The 27,205-nt window shown below is 29.8% G+C and overlaps 1 protein-coding gene across 1 annotated transcript in view; it reads right to left on the bottom strand.

Moving 5' to 3' along the window:
* Nucleotides 1-27,205, bottom strand: part of LOC135127713 (C-type lectin domain family 4 member F) — a 125,941-nt gene that overhangs the window by 27,094 nt on the left and 71,642 nt on the right. The window contains exon 3 of the mRNA XM_064054279.1: nt 4,540-4,643. Within this exon, the coding sequence (XP_063910349.1) occupies nt 4,540-4,643 (104 nt within the window). The remainder of the gene's footprint in view (nt 1-4,539; nt 4,644-27,205) is intronic.

Genomic DNA, 27,205 nt, shown 5'->3' with positions numbered 1-27,205 from the left:
TTTGCGATTTTGAAACTACTGAGGTCTTTACAAGTCTTTTGAAAATTTCCTTCTAAAATATTCGTGTTTGGATTTCTAGATATTTTTAAAACATTGTAGATTTTTGAACTTTTTGTGCTTTTATGATAGATGACGCTTTCCAGCTTTTGCGAACTTTAGGACTTTTGGGTTTTTTGATTTAAGGTTTCTTGTTATTATGTGTCAGGTTTTTAGATCACTTGCATCGTTTCTATTTTTTTTAATTTTTGTAACATTCATAAATTTTAGATAAATTTCGAAATTTTTGGATTTCTGCTCTCTTAAAGTCTACTGACATCTCTGTAATTCTTCTAAAATTGTTTGGGCTGTTAGAATTTTCAGAACTTTTACTCGTATTTTGGATTTCTGTTGTTTTAAAGACATTTAGAACCCTCACGTATAACTTAATGTTGGGATTTTTAATTTTTTGGAATTTTAAAAATTTTCTGTTTGAGATTTATAACATTTCTCTGTTTATAAACTATTTAAGGATTTTTGTAATTTACAAATTTTTCATTTATTTTTTCAAGATTTGAGGGATTTTACCTTTTTTGGAGCTAGTGAAATTTTTACAAGCATTTTGAAAATTTTCCTCTAAAATATTCAAATTTTATATTTTTTACTGAGGTTTTCCAGGCTTTCAACAATTGAGGACTTTTGTAATTTTTGGATTTCTAGATACTTTTAAACACTTTATATTTTTGATTATGAACTTCTTTGAATTTTTGAATTTTTTATATTGTTAGATTTTTTGTTCATAATTTTTGAAATTTTCGGAATATGCAGGGATTTTAGGTTTAGTTGGATTTTAAAGTCTGCTGATATTTTTCTTAATCTTCTAAAACTTTTTGGGCTGTTAGAACTTTCAGACGTTTCGGACTTTTTAAATGTTCTAGTTTTATACTGAGGTTTCTGTAAGCTTTTTGAAAATTTTCATTTAGAACGTTCAGAGTTTTATATATAATTTTTAGTGAAATTTTCCAGATTTTCAAGATTCTGGGACTTTTGTAATTCTTGGATTTTTAGATACTTTTAAGATGTTTTCTATTTTTGAATTTTTGTGCTTTTAGATGAGATTTTTGAGTTTTGGCGATCTTTACGACTTTTGAATTTTTACGATTTAAAGATTTTTTCCTGTATTTTTTTTGTATTCACTGTTTCCAACTTTTTTTAATTTCTTTGAATTTTCGATATTGTTAGTTTATGACTTTTTTTAGATTTTTGGCATTTCAAAGTCTCTTGGCATCCACTAGAAATCTAATACTTTTATCTAAACCTACAGAGTTTCCAAATCTAAGATATTTTGGATTTCTGTTGATTTCAACATATTCAGAACACTCCCATAATAATAATTATAATTTCAGTATTTTTTAATTTTTGCAATTTTTAAAATTTTAGCGTTTGGGAATTTTGACTTTGAATTTTACATTCCTTTGTAATCGCTTTTAGATATTTGAGGAATTTTACGATTTTTTAGACTACTGAGGTATCTATAAGCCTTTTGAAAATTTTCGTCTAGAACATTCAGTATTTTATAATTTTTAGTGAAATTTTCCAGACTTTCAAGATTCTGGGGCTTCCATAATTTTTGGATTTTTGAATACATTCAAGAGATTTTATATTTTTGAACTTTTGTGCTTTTAGACTAGTTTTTTTAGTTTTTGCTATCTTTTCGACTTTTATATTTTTGAACTTTCGTGCTTTTAGACTAGATATCTGAGTTTTTGCTATCTTTTCGACTTTTGGGTTTTTTGGATTTAAGGATTTTTTATATGATATTTTTTGTGTTCTCATTTTTCAACCTTTTTTGAACTTCTTTGAATTTTTTATAAATTTTTTGTTCGTATTTTTTTTAATTTTTGGGTAACAGGTAGAAATTTTAGGTTTTTAAAATTTTTGGTTTTTGTCACTTTAAAGTCTGATGATATCTTAGTAAATCTACTAAAACTTTTGGGTTGTTCACATTTTCAAAAATTTTGAAATTTTTAAAACCTCAACAATTCAACAAGTTCAAAAGACTCTCATAATAATTATAATATTGGTATTTTTAATTTTTTGAAAGTTTTAAAATTTTAGCGTTTGCGATTTATGACTTTGCCCTATTTATAAGGTATTTTCGACTTTTAGGTTTTTTGTATTTAAGGATTTTTTGATATGATATTTTTTGTGTTCTCATTTTTCAACGTTTTTTGAACTTCTTTGAATTTTTTATAAATGTTAGATTTTTTGTTCGTTTTTTTTTTAATTTTTGGGAAACAGGTAGAAATTTTAGGTTTTTAAAACTTTTGGTTTTTGTCACTTTTAAAGTCTGCTGATAACTTTGTAAATTTTCTAAAACTTTTGGGTTGTTCACACTTTCAAAAATTTTGAAATTATTAAATCTCTAGTTTTATCTAACCTACAGGGTTTCCACATTTAAGATATTTTGGATTTCTGTTGATTTCAACAAATTCAAAAGACTCGCATAATAATTATAATATTGGTATTTTTAATTTTTGAAATTTTTAAAATTTTAGCTTTTGAGATTTATGAATTTGCCCTGTTTATAAGCTACTTACGATTTTTTTATTTTCGACTTTTACATTCCATGTAATCGTTTTTTCAAAATTGAAGGGATTTTGCTTTTTTTGAGCCTACTGAGAGTTTTACAAAGACTTTTGAAAATTTTAGTCTAAAATATTCAGGTATATTCTTTAGTAAAATTTTTCAAACTTTCAAGATTTCGGAATTTCCGTCATTTTTGGATTTCTAGATACATTCATGAGATTTTTTTTATATTTTTGAACTTTTGTGCTTTTAGACTAGGTTTTTGAGTTTTTGCTATCCTTTCGACTTTTGGGTTTTTTGGATTTAAGGATTTTTTGATAGAAGTTTTTTTGTGTTGTCCTTTTTCAACCTTCTTTGATCCTCTTTGAATTTTTTTAAATGTTAGATTTTTTGATAGTAATTTTTTTAATTTTTGGGGAACAGGCAGAAATTTTGGGTTTTTAAAATTTTTTGTCACTTTATAGTCTGTTGATATCTTTGTAAATCTTCTAAAACTCTTGGGTAGTTCACACTTTCAAAAATTTTGAAATTTTTAAATCTACTAGTTTTATCTTAACATGCAGGATTTTCAAATTTAAGATATTTTGGATTTCTGTTGATTTCAACAAATTCAAAAGACTCTCATAATAATTATAATATTGGTATTTTTAATTTTTTGGAATTTTTAAAATTTTGAAAATTTTGGTCTCAAATATTCAGGTTTTATCATTTTTAGTGAGAGTTTCCAGACTTTCAAGATTCCGGTTTTCCGGTAATTTTTGGATTTTTAGATACTTTTAAGGCATTTTATATTTTTGCACTTTTGTGCTTTTAGATGAGGTTTTTGAGTTTTTGAGTTTTTGAGTTCTTTGGGTTCAAGGATTTTTTGATGTGATATTTTTTGTATTGTCATTTACCAACCTTTTCGAACTTCTTTAAATTTTTGATATTGTTAGATTTTTTGTTCGTAATTTTTCAAACATGTATAAATTTTAGATTTTTGATTTTTTGGATTTTTGCCATTTTAAAGTTTGCTAACATCTTTGTAATCTTCTAAAACTTTTAGGACTGTTACAACTTTCAGAAGTTTTTAAATTTTTAAATCTTTTAGTTTCGGATTTCTGTTGACTTAAACATATTCCGAAGAGTCACAATAATAATTGTAATATTGGTAATTTTAATTTTTTGGAATTTTAAAAATTTTAGCATTTGGGATTGACGATTTTGCTCTGTTTAAAAGCTATTTACGATCTTACGAATTATCTTAACAAAGTAAGAGCTTTAAACTCTCTGTCTTAAATGTTAAAAAAAATTGACTAGTATTCATGTTTTTTTATTCCGCTAGTTAAAATCGTAATAATTACTAGAAAATAAATTCCACAATTCTGGTCGATTTCACAATCCCAGCCCGTAGCATCCTTAGTAATTCTTAAAGAAATTCGCAACATTTTTCAACTAGGAATGTATAGTTAACAAGCTTATATTTATAAAAGGAAATAAACTATAAATAAAAATACTAAAAAGATGTTAAATCACTTCCGGAAAAATCTAGTAGTTGATATGCAGGTGCGTGACTTGAATGACCTTAAATCCGGCCCTGTTTACAAGTGTCGTAGAAATAATCATCAGTGAAAGGACCAAAGTAATTAACTGACTTCATGAAATTTTGTCTAAAATTATTGTTGTGCAAACACTTCACTTTAGAAATTTAGATATACGGACAGATATTACATAACCTAGAATCAAAACCAGAAGGAAAGACAGATTTTCGATAAAAGAGTTGAATGAAAAAAATCTCATTGTTTTGTATTACCGTATTTTTCCATTCAGGAATTCCGCAGGGGTCCCAACCCGGACTTACTCGTTTTTCCGTTTACGTAAGTGACTTTAATCCTATTTTTGAACACTTAGAAAGCACTGTGACTTTGTACACTTTTTACACTTAAGTTTCCCTTTTTCTTTCACTAATTTTCACTTTAAACCCTAACCACTCACCTTGAAGAAAATCCCCAAATAGTAGCGCTTTTCGCCGAGCTTGAGCAGCGGCATCGTCCACCTGTTGGCCGAGGGCACCGAGTCGTCGATGCAGTTGGGGCAATCTGCGGACACAAAACGCATTAAACAGAGCACTCGAGCAGCGGATCCGGACCTGTGCTTTGGGCTCCGCTGCGGACCGACGGTCCTGCAGCGGACAGAGTACCGAGGACTAAGGCTAGCAGCAAACACCGATACATCGTGCCGAAGAGGTTAATGAGAGACTGCTGAAGGCGCGTCTGCTTGGCCCGGTGCTGGGGCGACCTTGCAGACAGAGAAAGTGGTTCTTGCAGACCTACACTTGTCAGATATTCGGCGCTTGCTGCTATTGTCGGGAGGATGCGGCTGCTAATGACCGTTTGACATTGAGGGCCGGGGGAAGCGCCGGGGGCCTTCGGAGGAGGAGGGCGAAGGTCAGAGGGGTGGCCTTTGGATGGAATTTGGATGGTGGAGTGAGGTGGCTTACGCAACGAGAAATCTGGTGGGTGCTGGTGCGGTTGGCGGAGTTGGAGGTTCGAAGTCAAAATTTTTGGCATGGAATTTGGAGAAGATTAGAAGTAGATAATCAAAGTAAGGTTCGCAATTAATCGTACAAAAAGTTGGAATTAATGAAAAAAAAACACTTTCATTTGGTAGTGTATTGCCATGAAATTTCTACAGATATAGACTTCTTTGACCCACTCCAAGAACAAAAGACTGGATACTGTTTACAGTTTCTTCACAGCAAACTTCAACTAAAGAAAGTGCTGTTTCATGGATATAAATGTATTTACGTTCATTCCTTTTGTTAATTCAGTACTTTTCAAAGAAAATTACGGAAATATTACGTTACTGGTGGAAGAAATAATTAAATATACATTTCACAATTGTCAACATTTGAGAAGCGTGGATGAAGAATCCTGTGAGAGGTTTCATTTCATAAGAACATTGACACTAAAGATTTTAGAAATATTCGATCTGGATGTCAATTTTTCTTGATATTTGAAAGATTTTTCAGGAATTCCTAGATCCTTAAAATTTCCAGGATTTAGTTTTTTAATTTTAAAAGAGCGTTTTTAACATTCACTCTAAAGATTCTTTAAAAAAATGGAGCATCGTTTATGAAGATTTAAAAAATATTTCCCAACATTTTTCAAGAACTTAAAAAATTTCAATTTTTTCATTTTTAAGATATTCTTCGATTCATCTTGAGATTTAAAAAAATATCAATATTTTCAAGAACTTTTTCAGTAATCAAAGTTTTTTTTAAGATCTTGGGATTTTTCAAAGTTTTTCAAAATTGTTTGAAGATCTTAAAAAATTTTAGAAGTCCACGTCAAAAATTTTCATAATTTTTAAGATTATCGAGCTCCTTACAAATTTAAAGATGTGTTCTAAAATTTCGAGATTTTTCTTTCAAAATCCAATATTTTTTAAAAGATTTTTTTTGTACCTACTTATTTTTTTTTATTTTGAAGAACCATATTTAAATTTTCAATATTTTTCAAGATTTTTTTCAAAATCCAAAGTAAGTAGACAGAAAAAGAAGTTTTTTTAAACATTTCCGAAATCTATATTTAAATTAATTTTCAATTTTTTTTTAAACATAGAACATGGTTCTTGATATTTTAAAGATTCTTCAGGACTTCCTAGATCCTTAAAATTTACAGGATTTAGTTTTTTTAATTTTAAGGAGCCTTTTTAACATTCACTTTATAAAGATCCTTTAAAAAATGAAAGATCATTTATGAAGATTTAAAAAATATTTCCCAATATTTTTCAAGAACTTAAAAAAATTGTTTGGTCATTTTTAAGATGTTTTTCGGTTCATCTTGAAATTTAAAAAAATATCAATATTTTCAAGAACTTTTTCAGTAATCAAAGTTTTTTTTAAGATCTTTAAAAATTTTAGAAGTCCACGTCAAAAACTTTCATAATTTTTCAAGATTATCATGCTCCTTACAAATTTGAAGATGTTTTCTAAAATTTCGAAATTTTTCTTTAAAAATCCAACACTTTTTAAAAGATTTTTTGTACTTTTTTTTAATTTTGAAGAACCATATTTAAATTTTCAATATTTTTGCGAGATTTTTTTCATAATCCAAGATTTGTTAAAAGAAGACAGAAGAAGTTTTTTTAAACATTTCCCAAATCTATATTTAAATTAATTTTTAAAATTTTTTCAAAACCTTGAACACGGTTCTTGATATTGTAAAGATTTTTCACGATTTCCTAGACCCTTAAAGTTTCCAGGTTTTAATTTTTTTAATTTTAAAGAGCCTTTTTAACGTTCACTTTAAAGATCCTTTAAAAGTTCTAAAAGTTGGCATATTTCTAGAGGTCCAAATTTACCAAAAAATGTTTGTGGGTAGTTTTCGAAGATGAATCTACAAAAATTTCTCGATCTCGGCGTACTGATTCGAAAATTATGGCGTGTTATGGTTCCGAAGCAAGATTTTAGAAATATTAGGTTTTAAAGTCAAATTCTAAATATTGCGATATTTCGTTGAGCGATTCTAGAAAAATGGTCAGAGTTGTTGAAAAAATGACGCTGAAAATCGAAATCTACAAAAATCTGTTTAGATAATGTTCGAAGATAGTCAAAAAAGGTCGAAATTTTCGTATTGAAGGATTCAAAAATTAATCTTTTCAAAAAGTACTATTTTTTTATCCTAAATAAAGTTCCTGAGGTCTAAATTTGTAAAAAAATCTCTTTAAATAATATTAAAGGTGGTCTAAAAAAGAGCGAAATTTTCCACAGTGGGGAGTATTGAAAAATTGAACTTTTAAAAATGTTGTCTAAAAATCGACAAAAAGGCGACAAAAAACTCATGAAAAATGCAACAAGGAAGTCACAAAAACACGACTAAAACGTCAAAAAAATATACAAAAATGACAACAACAAAAACGAAAACAAAAAAGCGGTAACCGAAGTTACAAAGAAAGAATAAAAAAAGCAGACGGAGAAAGGGCATCAAAGCAAGAAGACAAAAAAAAGAAATAAAAACGACAAAAACAATACAAAGTGACAAAAAAAGTAAAAACCGCCAAAATATGACCACAAAAAATGCAACAATAAAAGTGTTAGAAAAGGAATAAAAAAGCGAGGAAAAAAAGGGAAGTCAAAAAAACGACCAAAAAAGGCCACAGAAAATGTAACAAAAAAATTACGATAGAAGACAATATAATTAAAACCAACGTAAAAGAGCGACGAAGACTTGAAAATAAAACGATAAAAAAGTAGACTAGAAAATGCGGAAACAGGTAACAAAAAAATACCCAAAAAAATCTCCACCAAAAAACAACTAAAAAGGCGATAAGATAACTTGATTTAAAAATCCACAAAAATTCTGGAATCTCGAGGTACTGATTCGAAAAATATCGGGTGTTTATAGTTCCGGAGTACGATTTTAGAAATATTAGGTTTCAAATTTTTTTTTTTTTTCAAAATTTCCAAGTGTTGCCATATTTCGTTGAGCGATTATGGAAGAATGGTCGGAGTTTTCGAAAAAATGAAGCGGAAAGTAATTTCTGAAAGTCGAAATCTACAACATTCTGTTTAGACAATGTCCGAAAATAGTCGAAAAAAGGTCGAAATTTTCGTAGAGGAGAGCATTGAAAAATGGATTATTTGAAAAAGTTCTCTAAAAGTTCACAAAAAATTCTGAGATGTAAATGTCCACATACTGATTCCAAAAATATAGCGTGTTTATAGCCCTGTAGCCCAATTTCAAAAATCTTCGGTTGGAATGTCATTTTTTTAAATTCTTTAAATAGTTTTGACGGTGGTTTAAAAAAGATCAAAATTTTCGTTAAGTGGTGAGTATTGAAAAAGTGACAAAAGGGTGTAGAAGGCAACAAAAAAGCTCATAAAAAATGCAACAAAAAGACGAAAAACACGACAAAATATCAAAAAACGGAGTCAAAAAAACGACATAAAATGCAACAAACAATGACAAAAAAGACAACGAAAAAACGACAAAAGAAGCGACAAGAAAAGTTACAAAAAACAACCAGAAGGCCAAACGGAAAAAAGGCTTCAAAGCAAGAAGACAAAGAAAAAAAATAAAAAAGTACAGAAAATGACAAAAACGAATAAAGCGAGATAGGAAAGAGACAACAAAAGAACACTTAAGAAAGCGTCAAAAAGCGACAAAAAAGAAGTAAAAACCGGCAAAATAACACTACAAAAAAATGCAACAAGTGTCAAAAAGAAGCAAAAACAAAAATAAGGCAAGAAAATATGCGAAAAAAAGAGTCATAGAAAAGGAAAGTATGAATAAACGCGAAAAAGTGGAAAAAAGGCACTAGCAAAACGACGCAAAAAACGGACCAAAAAATTGAAAAAAAATCTCCAAAACAAAGACGTAGAAGAAAACGTTAAATAACGAAGAAGAGAGAGGAAAAAGCGATACAGAAACATTCTAAAGATGTAACAAACCAATTAACACGAAGCAGAAAAATTAAATAAACAAAGACCAAAAAAATCGCGACCAAAAAACAGCAAAAAAGGCCTTAAAATAACTTTATTTAAAAATCCACAAAAAATTCTGGAATATAGAAAAATCGATACAGAAACATTGTCAAAAATCAGTAAAAAAAAGAGTAAAAAAAAATCCCAAAAAAAGTAACAAAAAAATTCCCACGAAGCGCAAAAGGTAATAAAAAGGACCAAAAAAATCGCGACCAAAAACCAGCAAAAACGACCTTAAAATAACTCGATTTAAAAATCTACATAAATATTTTGGTACCTGTACTTACTGATTCGAAAATTATTCCGTGTTTACAGTTCAGAAGCAAGATTTTTGAAATCTTCGACGTCAACGTTTTACTAACTGGTAAAAATTATTAAGGGGGAAGTAATTTCTGGAGGTTGAAATCTATACAAAATATCTTAGGGTAATTTTCGAAGTTAGTCGAAAAAATGTCCAAATTTTCGAAAAATTAAAAAAATGAGCTTTTGAAGAAGTTCTCTAAAAATTCATAAAAAATTGTGGGTTATAAATCTCAACGTACTAATTCGAAAAATATACCTGTTTAGTGTAAAGAAGCAAGATTTCAATAATATTAGTTTAAAATGTTAATTTTCTTTAAATCCTAAAAAAAATTCCGGGGATCTAAATCCTCAAGAAAATCTCTTTCAATAATTTTCAAGGTGGTCGAAAAGAAATCGAAATTTCCGTAGTGGAAGATTGAAAAACTGAGCTTCTGAAAATTGACAAAAACAGACATAAAAAAGAGCAACAAGACAACAAAAAAGCTCTTAAAACGACAAAAGCATCCACAAAAGTGACAAAAAATAACAAAAAGCGAGATAAAAGCAACAAAAAATATCTGAAAAAGTCGACAAAAGAGATATTTTAAAAAGCGTCAAAAAAACGACAAAAAAGGGAATACAAATTTCCAAAATAAGACCACAAAAAATGCAACAATAAAAGATCTTGAACAAAAGGCGTAAAAGCATAAAAGTAATAAGAAACGGAATAAAAAAGCGAGAAAAAATCGAAATATAAGCATCGTCAAAAAGCAGTTAAAAAGGGAAGTCAAAAAATCCCAAAAAAAAAATAAAAGACATCATAAAAGCAACGCAAAAGAGCAAAAAAGGTTAAAAATAAAGCCGACATAAAACAGAAGACTAAAATAAGCACCCAAAAAAGCGAAAAAGTCAATAAAATCGTGATAAAAAAGGTCTGAAAATAACTCGGTTAAAAAATTCACAAAAAATTCTGGAGGTACTTCGAGGTACTAATTCAAAAAATATTCCGTGTTTACGGTTCCGGAGCAAGATTTTGGAAATTTTCGGTTTCAACCTTCAAGAGATTGAAATTTTCATAGGAGAGAAATTGAAAAATTGAGCTTTTGAGAATTTCTAAAAAGAGATAAAAAAGGAGAAAAAAAAAAGAAAAGATCAACAAAAAAATGAGAAAAAACGGCAAAAAGCAACACAAACAGTAATAATAATAATAATAATAATAATAATACGTATATTTGCCCAACAGATACATATGTAACCCATTTACAGGACAAAATTGAATATAAAAAAATAAAAGCAACAAAAAATGCAAAAAAGACTTTAAAAAACACAAAATGGGACAAAACAATTGGGTCAAAAATCGTTAAAAACATGACAAAAGAGGAGGTGAAAACGCCAAATGAAACCCATAAAAAAGGCAACAACAAAAGTGATAAAAACAAGCGAAAAATTACAATAAAATAGAAGACAGGCCAAAAAGGACAACAGAAAAACGAACCAAAAAAGGACAAAAAAAGATTTCTAAAAAAATAACAAAAATGGAGTCGAAAAAAGAACAAAAAAGACTAAAGAAAAGGCCAAAAATGGCTACAATAAAAACGATAAAAAAAGGAACAAAAAAAGGCAGGAAAAACTACACAGGAATATCGTCAAAAGTAATAAAAAAGAGGAGCCAAAAAACTACGAAAAGGCAACAAAAATGACAATTAAAGGCAACAAATAAGCAACAAAATATCCAAAAAAAGGTTAAAAAAGGGCGACAAAAGAACTCGGTCTAAAAAAACTGGAAAAAAAATTTGGAATATAAATCCCGACGTATTAATTCGAAAAATAGCATGTTCGAGACAAAATCTTATAAATATTCGATTTTTTATTTAATCTAAAAAAATTAAATGTTTCATTGGGCGATTCTGGAAAAATGGTAGAAGTTTTCGAAGAAATTTGATCGAAAGTAGTTTCTGTAGATCTACGTCTACAAAAAAATCTCTTTGGTCACTTTTTGAAGGTGTTTAAAAAAAGGTCGAAATTTTATAAGGGTGGAAGTATTGAAAAACTGAGTTTTGAGTTGAACCATAAAACTCGAGTACACCACAAAGCTTCGACATGAATTTGGAGGCTAATGAAACAAAAATCGATTAATTTAAAGTTCCTTTTATTTGCTTTTTCATCGTGCTAAAAGTAGTCTCGGAGTTCCTCCAGGATTTCTGTTGGAGTTATTGTTCAAAAAATTAGAATAATTTTGAATATAAAAAATGAAACAAAGCTTCAAAAGCGATTGTAGGAATCACTCTAGAATTCAAACAGAGATATTTTAAGGGAACGGAGAAAATTCGTTCGTAAATAAGTACATATAAATTGACTAAGGGTACAAATCAAATCCTCAAAAATGACATTTAATTAAAAAAAAATCCTAAAATAATTTTCCCATTTTCACAACACACGCGTACAATTATCACACTTTGACAATTGACTTAAAGCAAAAGAAAGTCGAATCCTGTTTACAAACAGTATGTACATTAATTTTCCCACCATAAGACATTAAACACATAACGATGTTCATAATTGTCGTACACACCAGCATCATTTTCGTTTGATTAGAAAGGCGAATCTCAATTTTTGCACCTACTTCGCCAAAGGGCACATTAAATTTTCTCATCATGAAGCTCACACTAAGTGAATAATCGTACCACCGACATTTCCATCCAAAAAAACACAGACAGATTTATAGCCTTCGGTAGATGTTCGTTATTTTTTCACCAAGAAAAACTCAAGGCTACCACGGTCGCGGACAATGAAAAGGTTTTAAACCCACTTCAGACTTTTCTGGCGAGTTTGAGTCTCTTTATACCTTTTTGAAAAAAATCCGTGGAACGTTAAATCGGCAAAAACAAGTTTCGCGGTAGGTGGTAATAAACAAGAGGTCTTGCATCTTATGAAAAAATAACAGGTCCTTGTGCATAATAAATCGGAGATAAATCATGCAAATAACCAGAATTTGTTCGAAAAAAAGGATGTAACGACGGATTGATGATCTTGAAAACTGAACCCACACTTTGTAGTGCACTTGTAATTAATTATTTCCAGCTGCAGGTCCTAGTTTTAATAAAATTCGACGATTGCGAGTTTTCCGAGTTTCTGGAAGTTGTTCAGGAAGTTTGATGAAAAAGGAATCGGGTGCCCGGATTGCGACAAGCTGAATGGAAGTGCAGCACTCTCGATGACCGTGTTATCGCTCTACCGGCGATGCAATTGATTAATTTCAACAGACCTTCACTTTGTCTGAGAAGGTATGCGGGTATGGGTATCTGGACAAGGTCTAATAAATATGCGATCTTTACTATTATTTTATCTGGAGGTATAATAAAGTTACGCGGTTGTAATAGATTTGTGTAAGAAGTGAGCTATTATAAACTACGATAACAGTAATTTAGTGCTGTGGTATTTTCTAATTATGCTAATAACGTGTTATGATCTTAAACGATTGCAAACAATCATCTTTTATAAGCGATTTTATTCGTTTGAACGTTTGTTAATTGGAAAAGTTTTGATTTTTGGATTTTTTAAGAGATCAAAGCAAAATCAGATCACTGGTTGAAAGAGAAAAAGAAATAGGTTCAAGGTGAGGTCCTTGTGCGACTCCTGAAATTATATATATCGCTATAATTTCTATATGTGACGAAGTGTTTTAAAAAACAACTTATAGTTCCAGGTCAAGATTTTCGAAATTTTTGGTTTCAAAGTCATATTTTTAAAATATTCAAAAAATGTCCATATTTCATTTTGGTGTTTCCGGACAAATCGTAGAAATTTCCGAAGAAATGGGACCAAAAATAAGTTCTTCAACTCAAAGTCAACAAAAAATATCTAGGTAAATTTTCGAAAGTGCTTGGAACAAGTCAAAAATTACTTAAGAAATGAGTTTTGAAAAACTGTGAATGTGACAAAATTATGAAAAAAATTCACAAAAAATCTTATAAATAAATATCGACGAATTGTTTTAAAAAACATATCTTCGTTATAGTCCTGAGTCAAGATTTTCGAAATTTTTGCTGTCAAAATCAAATTTTAACCTATTTCAAAAATATCCATATTTCATTGTGGTGATTCTGGACAAATGGTTAAAATTTCCGAAGAATTAAGGCCAAAAATAAGTCCTTCAAGTCGAAGTCAACAAAAAATATCTAGGTAAATTATCAAACATTCTCAGAAAAAAGTCAAAAATTACTTCAGGAACGAGTTTTGAAAAATTGTGAATGTGACGAAGTTGCCAAAAAAATCCACAAAAATTCTTATATATAAATATCGACGAATTGTTTTAAAAAACGTATCGTCCTTATAGTTCTGGGTCAAGATTTTCGAAATTTTTAGTTTCAAAATGAAGTTTTTGACCTAGTTCAAAAATATTCATATTTCGTGTATTAATTCTGAAAAAATTGTTGAAGAAGTAGAGGTCAACAAAATATGCAGGTACATTTTCGAAAATTCTCGAAAAAAAGTCAAAAATTACTTAAGGAAGGAGTTTTGAAAAATTGTGAATGTGACAAAATTGTCAAAAAATTTACAAAAAATTTTTGGTTTCAAAAGCAAATTTTTAACCTAAGAATATTTCAAAAATATCCATATTTCGTTATGGTGATTCTGGACAAATGGTTGAACTTTCCAAAAAAGTGAGACCAAAAATAAATTCTTCAAGTCGAAGTCAACAAAAATATATCTAGGTAAATTTTCGAAAGTGCTCGAAGAAAGTCAAAAATTTCTTAAGGAACTTTCAAAAATTGAGCCTTCGGCAAAGTTGTCAAAAAATCCACAAAAAATTCTTGGAAATAGATACCTACGAATTGTTTTAAAAAACATAGCCTTATAGTCCCAATTTAAGATTTTCGAAATTTTTGGTTTCAAAATCAAATTTTTTAAATATTCCAAAAATCTCCATATTTCATTATCGTGATACTGGACAAATGGTTGAAATTTCCAAAGAAATTAGGCCAAAAATACGCTCTTCAAGTCGAAGTCAACAAAAAATATCTAGGTAAATTTCCGAAAATGCTCGGAAACATGTCAAAAATTACTTAAGGAGTTTTGAAAAATTGAGCCTTCGGCAAAGTTGTCAAAAAAATCCAAAAAAATTCTTGGAAATAGATACCTACGAATTCTTTTAAAAACATAACCTTATAGTCCCAATTTAAGATTTTCGAAATTTTTGGTTTCAAAATCAAATTTTTTAAATATGTATTCCAAAAACCTCCATATTTCATTATTGTGATACTGGACAAATGGTTGAAATTTCCAAAGAAATAAGGCCAAAAATAAGTTCTTCAAGTCGAAGTGAACAAAAAATATCTGGGTAAATTTCCGAAAATGCTCGGAAAAAGTCAAAAATTACTTAAGGAGTTTTGAAAAATTGAGCCTTCAGCAAAGTTCTCAGAAAAATCCAAAAAAAATTCTTGGAAATAGATATCTACGAATTCTTTTAAAAAACATAGCCTTATAGTCCCAATTTAAGATTTTCGAAATTTTTGGTTTCCAAATCAAATTTTATAAATATTCCACAAATCTCCATATTTCATTATTGTGATACTGGACAAATGATTGAAATTTCCAAAGAAATAAGGCCAAAAATACGTTCTACATGTCGAAGTTAACAAAAAATATCTAGGTCAATTTTCGAAAATGCTCGGAAAAAAGTCAAAAATTACTCAAGGAGTTTTGAAAAATTGAACCTTCGGCAAAGTAGTCAAAAAACTCCACAAAAAATTCTCGGAAATAGATAACTACGAATTCTTTTAAAAAACATAACCTTATAGTCCCAATTTAAGATTTTCGAAATTTTTGGTTTCAAAATCAAATTTTTTAAATATTCCAAAAATTTGCATATTTCATTATTGTGATACTGGACAAATGGTTGAAATTTCCAAAGAAATAAGGCCAAAAATACGTTCTTCAAGTCGAAGTGAACAAAAAATATCTGAGTAAATTTCCGAAAATGCTCGGAAAAAAGTCAAAAATTACTTAAGGAGTTTTGAAAAATTGAGCCTTCGGCAAAGTTGTCAAAAAAATCCACAAAAAATTCTTGGAAATAGATACCTACGAATTCTTTTAAAAAACAGCCTTATAGTCCCAATTTAAGATTTTCGAAATTTTTGGTTTTAAAATCAAATTTTTAAAATACTCCAAAAATCTCCATATTTCGGTTGAAATTTCCAAAGAAATAAGGCCAAAAATACGTTCTTCAAGTCGAAGTTAACAGAAAAATATGTAGATAAATTTTCGAAAATGTCGGAAAAAGGTCAAAAATTTCTTAAGGGAAGAGTTTTGAAAAATTGAACATTGTAAAAGTTATCAAAAAATATCCAGAAAAAATTCTTGGATATAGAAAATCAACAAACTATTTTAAAAAATACAGCCTCCTTAAAGTCCCAGGTCAAAGTTTTCGAAATTTTTGGATTCAAAACCAAATTTTTAAAATATTCCAAAAATATAATATTTCATTTTGGTGATTCTGGGCAAATGTTTAAAATTTTCGAAGAAGTGAAGTCAAAAATAAGTTCTTCAAGTCAAAGTCAACAAAAAATATCTAGGTAAATTTTCGAAAGTGCTCGGAAAAGGGTCAAAAATTTCTTCCATAAAAAGTTGGGGGATGTAGAAATTGACGAACTGTTTTAAAAAATATAACCTTCTAGCCCCGGGTAAAAATTTTTTGAAATTTTTGGTTTCAAAAAAATTTTTTTTTAATATTTCAAAAATGTTCATATTTCATTGTGACAATTCTGGACAAATAGTTGAGTGAGACCAAAAATAAGTTCTTCAATTCGAAGTTAACAGAAAAATATCTAGGTAAATTTTTGAGAGTCCTCGGAAAAAGATGAAAAATTTTCTTAAAGTGGGAGTTTTGAAAAATTGAGCATTTGGCAAAGTTGCCAGAATAAAAACGCAAAAAATTCTTGGATATAGATATTAACGAACTGATCCAAAAAATATAGCCTCCTTATAGTCCCAGGTCAAAATTTTCGAAATTTTAGTCTCAAAATCAGTTCTTTTTAAATATTCCAAAAACGTCCATGTTTCATTTTAGTGATTCTGGACAAATGATTGAAATTTTCGAAGAAGTGAGGTCAAAAATAAGTTCTTCAATTCGAAGGCAACAACAAAATATCTACATAAATTTTCAAAAGTGCTCGGAAAAAGGTCAGAATTTTCTTAAGAGAAGAGTTTTGAATAATTAAACATTGTCAAAGTTCTCAAGAAAATCCACAAAAAATTCTTGGATAAAGAAATCGACGAACTTCTTTAAAAAATACAACCCCACTTATAGTCCTGGGTCAAGATTTTTTGAAATTTTTGGTTCCAAAATAAAATTTTTAAAATATTCCAAAAATGTCCATATTTTATTGTGGTGATTCTGGATAAATGGTTGTAATTTTCGAAGAAATGAAGCCAAAAATAAGTTCTTCGAGTCAAAGTCAACAAAAAATATCTAGGTAAAGTTCCAAAAGTGCTCGGAAAAAGGTCAAAAATTTCTTAAGATAAGAGTTTTGAAAAGTTGAACATTGTCAAAGTTGGTAAACAAATCCACAAAAAATACTTGTATATACATAGTAGAAATCGACGAACTGTTTTAAGAAATATAGCCTCCTTATAGTCCCGGGTCAAGATTTTTTGCAATGTTTGGTTTCAAAATAAAATTTTTAAAATATTGCAAAAATGTCCATATTTTATTCTGGTGATTCTGGACAAATGGTTGTAATTTTCGAAGAAATGAAGCCAAAATAAGTTCTTCAAGTCAAAGTCAACAAAAAATATCTAGGTAAATTTACAAAAGTGCTCGGAAAAAGGTAAAAAATTTCTTAGGAGAAGATTTTTGAAAAGTTGAACGTTGTCAAAGTTGGTAAAAAAATCCACAAAAAATACTTGGATATAGTCGAAATCGACAAACTCTTTTAAGAAATATAGCCTGCTTATAGTCCCGGGTCAAGATTTTTTGAAATTTTTGGTTTCAAAATAAAATTTTTAAAATATTCCAAAAATGTCCATATTTCATTGTGGTGATTCTGGACAAATGTTTGAAACTTTCGAAGAAGTGAGGCCAAAAATAAATTCTTCAAGTCGAAGTCAACAAAAAATATCTAGGTAAATTTACAAAAGTGCTCGGAAAAAGGTCAAAAACTTCTTAAGAGAAGAGTTTTGAAAAGTTGAACGTTGTCAAAGTTGGTAAAAAAATCCACAAAAAATACTTGGATATAGTCGAAATCGACAAACTCTTTTAAGAAATATAGCCTCCTTATAGTCCCGGGTCAAGATTTTTTGAAATTTTTGGTTTCAAAATAAAATTTTTAAAATATTCTAAAAATGTCCATATTTCATTGTGGTGGTTCTGGACAAATGTTTGAAACTTTCGTAGAATTGAAACCAAAAATAAGTTCTTCAAGTCGAAGGCAACAACAAAATATCTAGGTAAATTTTCAAAATTGCTCGAAAAAAGGTCAAAATTCTCTTAAGAGAAAAGTTTTGAAAAATTGAACATTGTCAATGTTGTCAAAAAAAACACAAAAAATTCTTGGATAAAGAAATCGACGAACTTTTTAAAAAAATATAGCGTCCTTATAGTCCCGGGTCAAGATTTTTTGAAATTTTTGGTTTCAAAATAAAATTTTTTAAAATATTCCAAAAATGTCCATACTTCATTGTGGTGATTCCGGACAAATGTTTGAACTTTCGAAGAAGTGAGACAAAAATAAGTTCTTCAAGTCGAAGGCAACAACAAAATATCTAGGTAAATTTTCAAAAGTGCTCGGAAAAAGGTCAAAATTTTCTTAACAGAAGAGTTTTGAATAATTGAACATTGTCAAAGTTCTCAAAAAAATCCACAAAAAACTCTTGGATACAGAAATCGACGAACTTTTTTAAAAAATATAGCCCCCTTATAGTCCCGGGTCAAGATTTTTTGAAATTTTTGGTCCCAAAATAAAAATTTTAAAATATTCCAAAAATCTCCATATCTCATTGTGGTCATTCTGGACAAATGTTTGAAACTTTCGTAGAATTGAAACCAAAAATAAGTTCTTCAAGTCGAAAGCAACAACAAAATATCTAGGTAATTTTACAAAAGTGCTCGGCAAAAGGTCAAAAATTTCTTAAGAGAAGAGTTTTGAAAAGTTGAACATTATCAAAGTTGGTAAAAAATCCACAAAAAATACTTGGATATAGTCGAAATTGACGAACTCTTTTAAGAAATATAGCCTCCTTATAGTCCCGGGTCGAAATTTTTTGAAATTTTTGATCCCAAAATAAAATTTTTAAAATATTCCAAAAATGTCCATATTTTATTGTGGTGATTCTGGATAAATGGTTTTAATTTTCGAAAAAATTAAGCCAAAAATAAGTTCTTCAGGTCGAAGTCAACAAAAACTATCTAGATAAATTTACAAAAGTGTTCGGAAAAAGGTCAAAAATTTCTTAAGAGAAGAGTTTTGAAAAGTTGAACATTGTCAAGGTTGGTAAAAAAACTCCACAAAAAATGCTTGGATATAGTCGAAATCGACAAACTGTTTGAAGAAATATAGCCTCCTTATAGTCTCGGGTCAAGATTTTTTGAAATTTTTGGTTTTAAAATAAAATTTTTAAAATATTCCAAAAAAGTCCATATTTCATTGTGATGATTCTGGACAAATGTTTGAAACTTTCGAAGAAGTGAGGCTAAAAATAAATTCTTCAGGTCGAAGCCAACAACAAAATATCTAGGTAAATTTTCAAAGTGCTCGAAAAAAGGTCAAAATTTTCTTAACACAAGAGTTTTGAAAAACTGAAAGTTGTCAAAGTTGTCAAAAAAAAACACAAAAAATTCTTGGACAAAGAAATCGACGAACTTTTTAAAAAAATATAGCCCCCTTATATTCCCGGGTCAAGATTTTTTGAAATTTTTTATTCCAATATAAAATTTTTAAAATATCCCAAAAATGTCAATATTTTATTGTGGTGATTTTGGATAAATGGTTGCAATTTTCGAAGAAATGAGACCAAAAATAAGTTCTTCAAGTCGAAGTCAACAAAAAATATCTAGATAAATTTCCAAAAGTGCTCGGAAAAAGTCAAAAATTTCTTAAGAGAAGAGTTTTGAAAAATTGATCATTGTAAAAGTTGTTAAAAAAATCCACAAAAAATTTTGGATATATAGAAATCGACAAAATGTTTAAAAAAATATAGCATTATTAAAGTCTAAGGTCGACTGCTCGTTTTTAATCATCTTTCTCATATCTAGCTCCCTATATTGTGAATCACTTAGATCAATTTCTTGATATGTCCAGCCAAGTCATTAAAAAGCAGCTAATTTTTGATATTTTACGAGGTACCGACTTAGGCATTTCTTTTAATAAATTTTAAATTTGTGTTCCTTTTTTATTGTGTTTGATGTATGATTTTATTTGTTTTATTCTTAGGTTAGTTAAGTTAATTATCAGTAGGTATACACTGTTAACTAACCGTTTATACTGTTGTGCAATAAACATATCTATCTATCTTTATCTATCTAAGGATTTCGAAATTTTTGAATTCAAAATCAAATTTTTAAAATATTCCAAAAATGTAATATTTCATTTTGATTATTCTGGAAAAATGGTTGAAATTTTCGAAGAAGTGAAGCCAGAACGGTTTCGAAAAATTGAAAATTGTCAAAGTTTTCAAAAAAAAAACACAAACAATTCTTGGATAAAGAAATCGACGAACTTTTTTAAAAAATATAACCTCCTTATAGTCCCGGGTCAAGATTTTTTGAAATTTTTGATTCCAAAATAAAATTTTTAAAATATTCCAAAACTGTCCATATGTTATTGTGGTGATTCTGGATAAATGGTTGTAATTTTCGAAGAAATGAAGCCAAAAATAAGTTCTTCAAGTCAAAGTCAACAAAAAATATCTAGGTAAATTTACAAAAGTGGAAAAAGGTCAAAAATTTCTTAAGACAAGAGTTTTGAAAAGTTGAACATTATCAAAATTGGTGAAAAATCCACAAAAAATACTTGGATATAGTCGAAATTGACGAAATGTTTTAAGAAATATAGCCTTCTTATAGTCCCGGGTCAAGATTTTTTTTAAATTTTTGGTTTCAAAATAAAATTTTTAGAATATTCCAAAAGTATCCATATTTCATTGTGGTGATTCTGGATAAATTGTTGTAACTTTCGAAGAAATGAAGCCAAAAATAAGTTCTTCAAGTCAAAGTCAACAAAAACTACGTAGGTAAATTTACAAAAGTGCTCGGAAAAAGGTCAAAAATTTCTTAAGAGAAGAGTTTTGAAAAATTGAACTTTGTCAAAGTTGTTAAAAAAAATCCACAAAAATTTTGGACATATAGAAATCGTCAAAATGTTTAAAAATATATAGCCTTATTGAAGTCTCAGGTCAAAGATTTTGAAATTTTTGGTTTCAAAATAAAATTTTTAAAATATTCCAAAAATGTCCATATTTCATTCTGGTGATTCTGGACAAATGTTTGAAACTTTCGAAGAAGTCAGACCAAAAAAAGTTCTTCGAGTCAAAGTCAACAAAAAATATCTAGGTAAAGTTCCAAAAGTGCTCGGAAAAAGGTCAAAAATTTCTTAAGATAAGAGTTTTGAAAAGTTGAGCATTTGGCAAAGTTGCCAAAAAAATGCAGGAAAAAATCTCGGATATAGAAATTGACGAACTGTTTTAAAAAATGTAGCCTCCTTAGAGATCCAGGTCAAGATTTTCGAAATTTTTGGTTTCAGAATCAATTTTTTTAAACATTCCAAAAATGCCCATATTTCGTTATGGTGATTCTGAACAAATGGTTGACATTTTCGAAGTGACACCAAAAACAGGTTCTTCAAATTGAATTTAACAAAAAAGTATCGAGGTAAATTTTCGGAACTGCTCGGAAAAATTTGTTAAAAGAGGAGTTTTGAAAAACTGAATATTTGGCGAAGTTGCCTAGAAATGCACAAAAAATTCTAGAATATAAATCAAAAGGTAATAGTATAATAGTAAATTTTAATGTCGGACAGATGATCTCCGAAACTATTGGACTGTTTGTTGTCAAATTTGACAGGTATTTTAGGTATATCGTGTAGATCCTAAAATGCAAAAATTTGATAACGTCACCTCAAAAATTTGCATGGGAGAAGGTATTTAAAATGTATGAAGTAACACATTCCTGTACTTGTGGTTTATGAATGCGCCTTGCTTTTTTTTTACTTTATTTACAGAGTGAGCAACACATTATCGATAGACTAAGTCCAATACGTATTTACAATTTGAAAACTTAGTTGAGTTTACTTTGATGGGGTTTCTTTAGGATATTTTTATGGTCTCAAGGTTTAATATTTTGTCTTCATTTTTATTCAAATTGGTAGTTTGAACTACGGGTTTTGAATATGATTCATCTTCAAAGGAACAATTAATTTTCTTCTAAAAAAAAATGAAATAGTTTGAGAATATTATATTCAGATACTAATAAAAAACGTTTATTAGTGCACGATCTGACACATTTTTCCAAAGTAACTCGCTTGCGAAACATCACTCACACTCTCGGACGATTTTTTAAACTCGATTCCGCCTCCTCAAAAAAAATCTGTGTAAATTTAATATTTTTTAATTACTTTCTAGTTGATGTGCAAACAGACATCTCCAAAGACATTGCATTATCTAATACAATTACGCGATTCACTGTTGCAGCAAAAGCAATAATTAAACAACAATCAATCATATTGCAAACACGTGGATTAAAAGTGTCAGTTTTTTTAACAAGAACAAATCCACATTACTTGAGGCGTTAAAAGAAAGTGCTTCAAATTCTCCTCATAATTAACTGCTTGCAGAAACAAAACAGATTACTGTAGATGATTGCTTTTTTAATGTATTTGCTTTCGGAGACGTAGACGAGTTAAAAAATCCGTGAGGGTGCAAAACTGGTTTGTCATCCGAAACTTTCCCACAAACTGGTGATTTACCGTCATTTTTGAGATTTTAACATAAAACAGACGCAATTTCCATATAACAAGTCTATAACTTGTAAACAATGGGATCTTTGCTCTAAAGAAGCGACATTTCTCGGACTGTTCTTATTTATCGGCGTCTGTTTCATATTCAACATCAACGTAAAATCTTTACAGCCGTCGCCTATCAATATGGGCAGATTTACTGACATTTATTATACAACTATGATGATTCAAACTTGACCATTAAATTTACACAAGTGTGAGCCTCAAGGACCCAAGATAAAGATCCAAAGCTCTACTGTAACCGATTTTCATTACAAAAAACCCACATATCTTTGCCGAAAATAATAATTAATAACCACCGCTCCCACAACACGATTTACATCAATCCGATTTCAGGATACACCTCGAGGTTACTGTTTTTTTCGTCAAAAAAAAAAAATCATGTGTACCTAGTCGGAATCATAATTAAAGCGACATCTAATTCCAATCGGCGAATTTTTATACCATGTGACGTAAACCCGAGACCTAAATTCTTCAACCTTTTCGCATAAAGACGGAATTTAAATTTCACTTCTGCATCTTCTAACATCATCTCTCACCTCGCCAAATTATGATGCAACGTCAGGTGCATGTTAGATTGTCAAAATACGGGTTCGTTTATTAAGGCGGATTAAGACGCACTTAAGGCTCCTTCACACGCGCCGTGACCTTTCCGAGGAAACGCTTCCCAGAAAAGTTCACAAAAATTTCGCTATGTGCGGTGTGATTAATGGTCGGCTGTAACGCAAATGCGAAAAATTTAACCATAATTACACAGAATATCAAAGAAAATTGCATCTTCATCAATTACGTGGCGAAATTTTTAGATTACAAAACTCGACCTTGTTGGACTAAGTGGGGTCTTCATCACTGTCTAACTATTCCAAGAATTACGAGCCGACGTGATACAACCACCGCACTGTATACAGGTGAACCAATAAAGACTACTACTGTTAAGGTGTGATTACAATTATCGCGCGTTCGCTGCGTCACCCGGCTACCTTAGGGCCGCTCTAATTGTGTTTTAATGTGAGCGCGCCTTAATTATCGCGAAAAATGTGGGCTGTAGATCAACGCAATGGCCCACGTTGCATAATTTTGCAATAATTTGTTTATCGATTGCAAAACGTCGAAACTCGTATTTCGCGGACGACAGAATTCCGCATCTCCCGGTCGGGATGGATCTTGCGGTTTTTCGTTTTCCGCCGAGTTAGACGGTCGGTTTCATTGAAAGTTTTATCCGCTTCACTTTCACATGTATGCGACATTAATAATTTGGTGTTTTTGTAGAAAGCCGGATTGCTCATTCAAGTGAGATAATTACGGGTGTTTGTTTAAATGAAACAAACGTGCTTAGTTAAGGCTTGTGTGGGGCGGTGGGGTGGGTTAACTAGTAGTGTCAGAGGGAGGGGTCGAGAAAAATGGGGTCAATTAAGGTGGGGTGGGATTTGGGGAAATTCAAAATTGTTAGGTTTTGGGGTGTGGGATGTTTAAAAGTCAACGAAAAGATTCGTGTTTTTAATCCAGTGTAGATTAGAATTAGTGGAAAATAATTATAGAAAATTTTCCGTTCGTTAGGTGTAAAATATACTATTTTCAAGACGACATTCTCGTTTACCTGCTGTTCAGTCTAGCTCTATTTTTATAAATTAAAATATATTTTGTTTTCAACATACAACTAAAATATACATTGTTTACCCATAATAACATATAATTAATCATTATAAAGAAGTCGTGCAGAAATAACAACAATCATTAATAACAACAGCAACTCAATGCACGTTTTTTATTGTAAACAAAAAGAATTAACAACAGAATCAACAGAATGTATAATTTTCGATTCAGCAATTTTTGCCAATTTCGCCAAAATCTCTGCTTTTCAATACACTTGTATAAAATTTTTGAACATTTTCAAACAGCTTCGAAAATTACCGGTTCATCAACGCGCTATATTTTTCCATTCAGCTCATCGAGATCTATATCCCATATTTTTTTTGTGAATTTTTGAGCAATTTCACCAATATCTCATTTGTCTGACACCGTTCGGTTTGAAATTTTTGACTTTCTTTGAGAAGCTTCTAAAAATCACCACTAGATATTCTCTTGCTGATTTAGACCTCTAGAAGTTGTTTTCGACCTCGAATCTTCCAAAATTCCTGGAATTTTGCCAGAATCGCCAAAATAAAATACGATAATTTTTAAAATATCGTCAAAATTTTAATTTGAAACCGACTATTTACAAAAATTTGGTATGCAACCATCAACACGCTATATTTTTCAGTTCAGTTTGTCGAGAATTATCTCCCAGAATTTTTTGTGGATTTTTAGACAACTCTATCCAAATTTTACTTTTTCGATACCCCCATTTTGACGCTTTTTTGAACACCTTCGAAAAGCACCAAACGAGATTTTTTTATTGATTTCAACCACTAGAAGTTGTTTTCGGCTGCGTTTCTCCCCAAATTCCCGGAATTTTGATAATATCGCCAACGACAATTTTTATAATATTGTGAAAATTTAAGTTTGAAATCGAATATTTTGAAAAATTACCCGAGATATGCTTTTCAGAATTTGTAGTAAATTTTTAAGCAACTTCACCAATATCTTGATTTTTCGATACCCCTCTGGATGAAATTTTTAACCTTTGAGCACTTTCGAAAATTACGAAAACACCTCTAGACGTTGTTTTCAGAGCCGTTTCTTTCAAAATCTCCGGAATGTTGCCAGAATCGCCAAAATAAAATATTGTACAAATTTGAATTTGAAATAGAATATTTCGAAAACTTTCATCCGGGTTTTATTTTTCCATTCAGCTCATTGAGATCTATATGTCCTAATTTTTAGTGAACTTTTGAGCAATTTCATGAAAATCTCAATTTTCTGACATTTTCCTGTTTGAAATTTTTCGCTTTTTTGAAAAACTTCTAAAACTCCACTGTTGATTTAGACCTCCAGAAGTTGTTTATGGTCTCAAGTCTTCCACAAATCGTCAAAATAAGATATGGTAATTTTTAAAATATCCTAAAAATTTGACTATTTAGAAAAATTTGATCTAGAACCATGAATAAGCTATATTTTTCAATTCAGCTTGTCGAGAATTGTATCCCAGAATTTTTAGTGCATTATTAAGCAACTTCCCTAAAATTTTAATTTTTCGATAACCCCTATTTTGACTTTTTTGAGCACTTTCGAAAAGCAGCAAAAGAAGTTTTCTTTTATTGATTTCGACCACCAGAAATATGAGAATTTTTAGAATATCGTAAAAATTTGAATTTGAAACTGACTATTTCGAAAAATTTGGTGTATGATCATGAACATGTGTTTTCCAATTCAGACCATCGAGATCTATATCTCACAATTTTTAGTGGAATTGTAGGCAACTTCGCCAAAATCTTACTTTTTCTAAACCCCATCAATGAAGATTTTTACCTTTTTTTGAGCATCTTCGAAAAGTAGCAGAAGAGATTCTTTTATTGATTCCGACCGCCGGAAGTTGTTGGCTTTGTTTCTCAACAAATTCCCAAAATTTTGGTAAAATCGCCAAAATTAAATATGGCAATTTTTAGAACATTGTAAAAATTTTCCGAAACCGATTATTTCGAAAAAGTTTGTCTAGAACCATCAACACGTTATGTTTTTCAATTTAGCCCATCGAAGTCTATTTCTCAGAATTTTTAGTGGATTTTTTGGTAAATGCGCCAAAATCTTACTTTTTCTATATCGCATCAATGAGATTTTTATCTTTTTTTGAGCACCTTGGAGAAGTACCAAAACAGATTCTTTTTGTTGATTCCGCTAACCAATACTGTAAGAACCTAGAATTTTTTGGTGTTTCATTTAATAGATTTAAGAGAGAATGCTGTAAATTGTTATTTGTATAACTTGTTTTTGTTTTTTAATTAATAATAATTATCTATTGCCTTTTTTTGGCGTAATAAACTTATTATTATTATTATTCCGACCACCAGAAGTTTTTGTCGGCTTCGTTTCTCCCCAAATTTCCAAAATTTTGGTAGAACCGGCAAAATTAAATATAGCAGTTTTTAGAATACTGTAAAAATTTAAATCTGAAACCGATTATTTCGAAACACTTTGCCTAGGGTCATCAACATGTTGTTTTTCAAATCAGCTCATCGAGAATTATATCCCAGAATTTTTTGGCTATTTTTAGGCAATTTCGACAAAATGTCAATTTTTCAAAATACCTATAAAATGTTTTTCATCTTTTCCTAGGCCCCTTCGAAAAGTACCAAAAAGGCATTGTTTTGTTGATTTAAATATCCAGAAATTGTTTTCGACGTCGTTTCTTCCAAAATTCTTGGATTTTGCCTAAATCGCCAAAATAAAATAAGTAGGTATAACAAATTTTATGATATGGTAAAATTTTTAAATAGAATACTTTGAAAAATATGAATCGAGACATGCTATAATTTTCAAATCAACTCGTTGACATCTATATCCCAGAATTTTTAGGCAACTTCACCAATATCTTAATTTTTCGATACACCGGTGGATGAAATTTTTACCTTGTTTTGAGCACCTTCGAAAACTACCAAAAGAGATTATTTTATCAATTTCGACCATCAGTTGTTGTTGGCTTCGTTTCTCCCAAAATTCCCGGAATTATCAACACGCTCTGTTTTTTGTCATTCAGCTCGTCGAGGTCAATATCCCAAAATTTTTAGTGAATTTTTGGGCAACTTCGCCAAAATCTTGATTTTTCCCTACCACGCTGGCTGAAATTTTTAACCTTTTTTGAGTACTTTCGAAAAGTACGAAAAAACCTGTGGACATTGTTTACGGCCTCGTTTTTTTCAAATTTTGCCAGAATCGCCAAAATAAAATATTGTACAGATTTGAATTCGAAATCAAATATGTAATCGCCAAAATAAAATATTGTACA

The sequence above is a fragment of the Zophobas morio genome, unplaced genomic scaffold, assembly GCF_036711695.1.
Source record: "Zophobas morio isolate AGI-343-1 ecotype UQ-CSIRO unplaced genomic scaffold, CSIRO_AGI_Zmor_V1 ptg000012l, whole genome shotgun sequence".
In the NCBI taxonomy this organism is placed as follows: domain Eukaryota; kingdom Metazoa; phylum Arthropoda; class Insecta; order Coleoptera; family Tenebrionidae; genus Zophobas; species Zophobas morio.
This window is presented reverse-complemented; position numbering and strand designations above follow the sequence as displayed.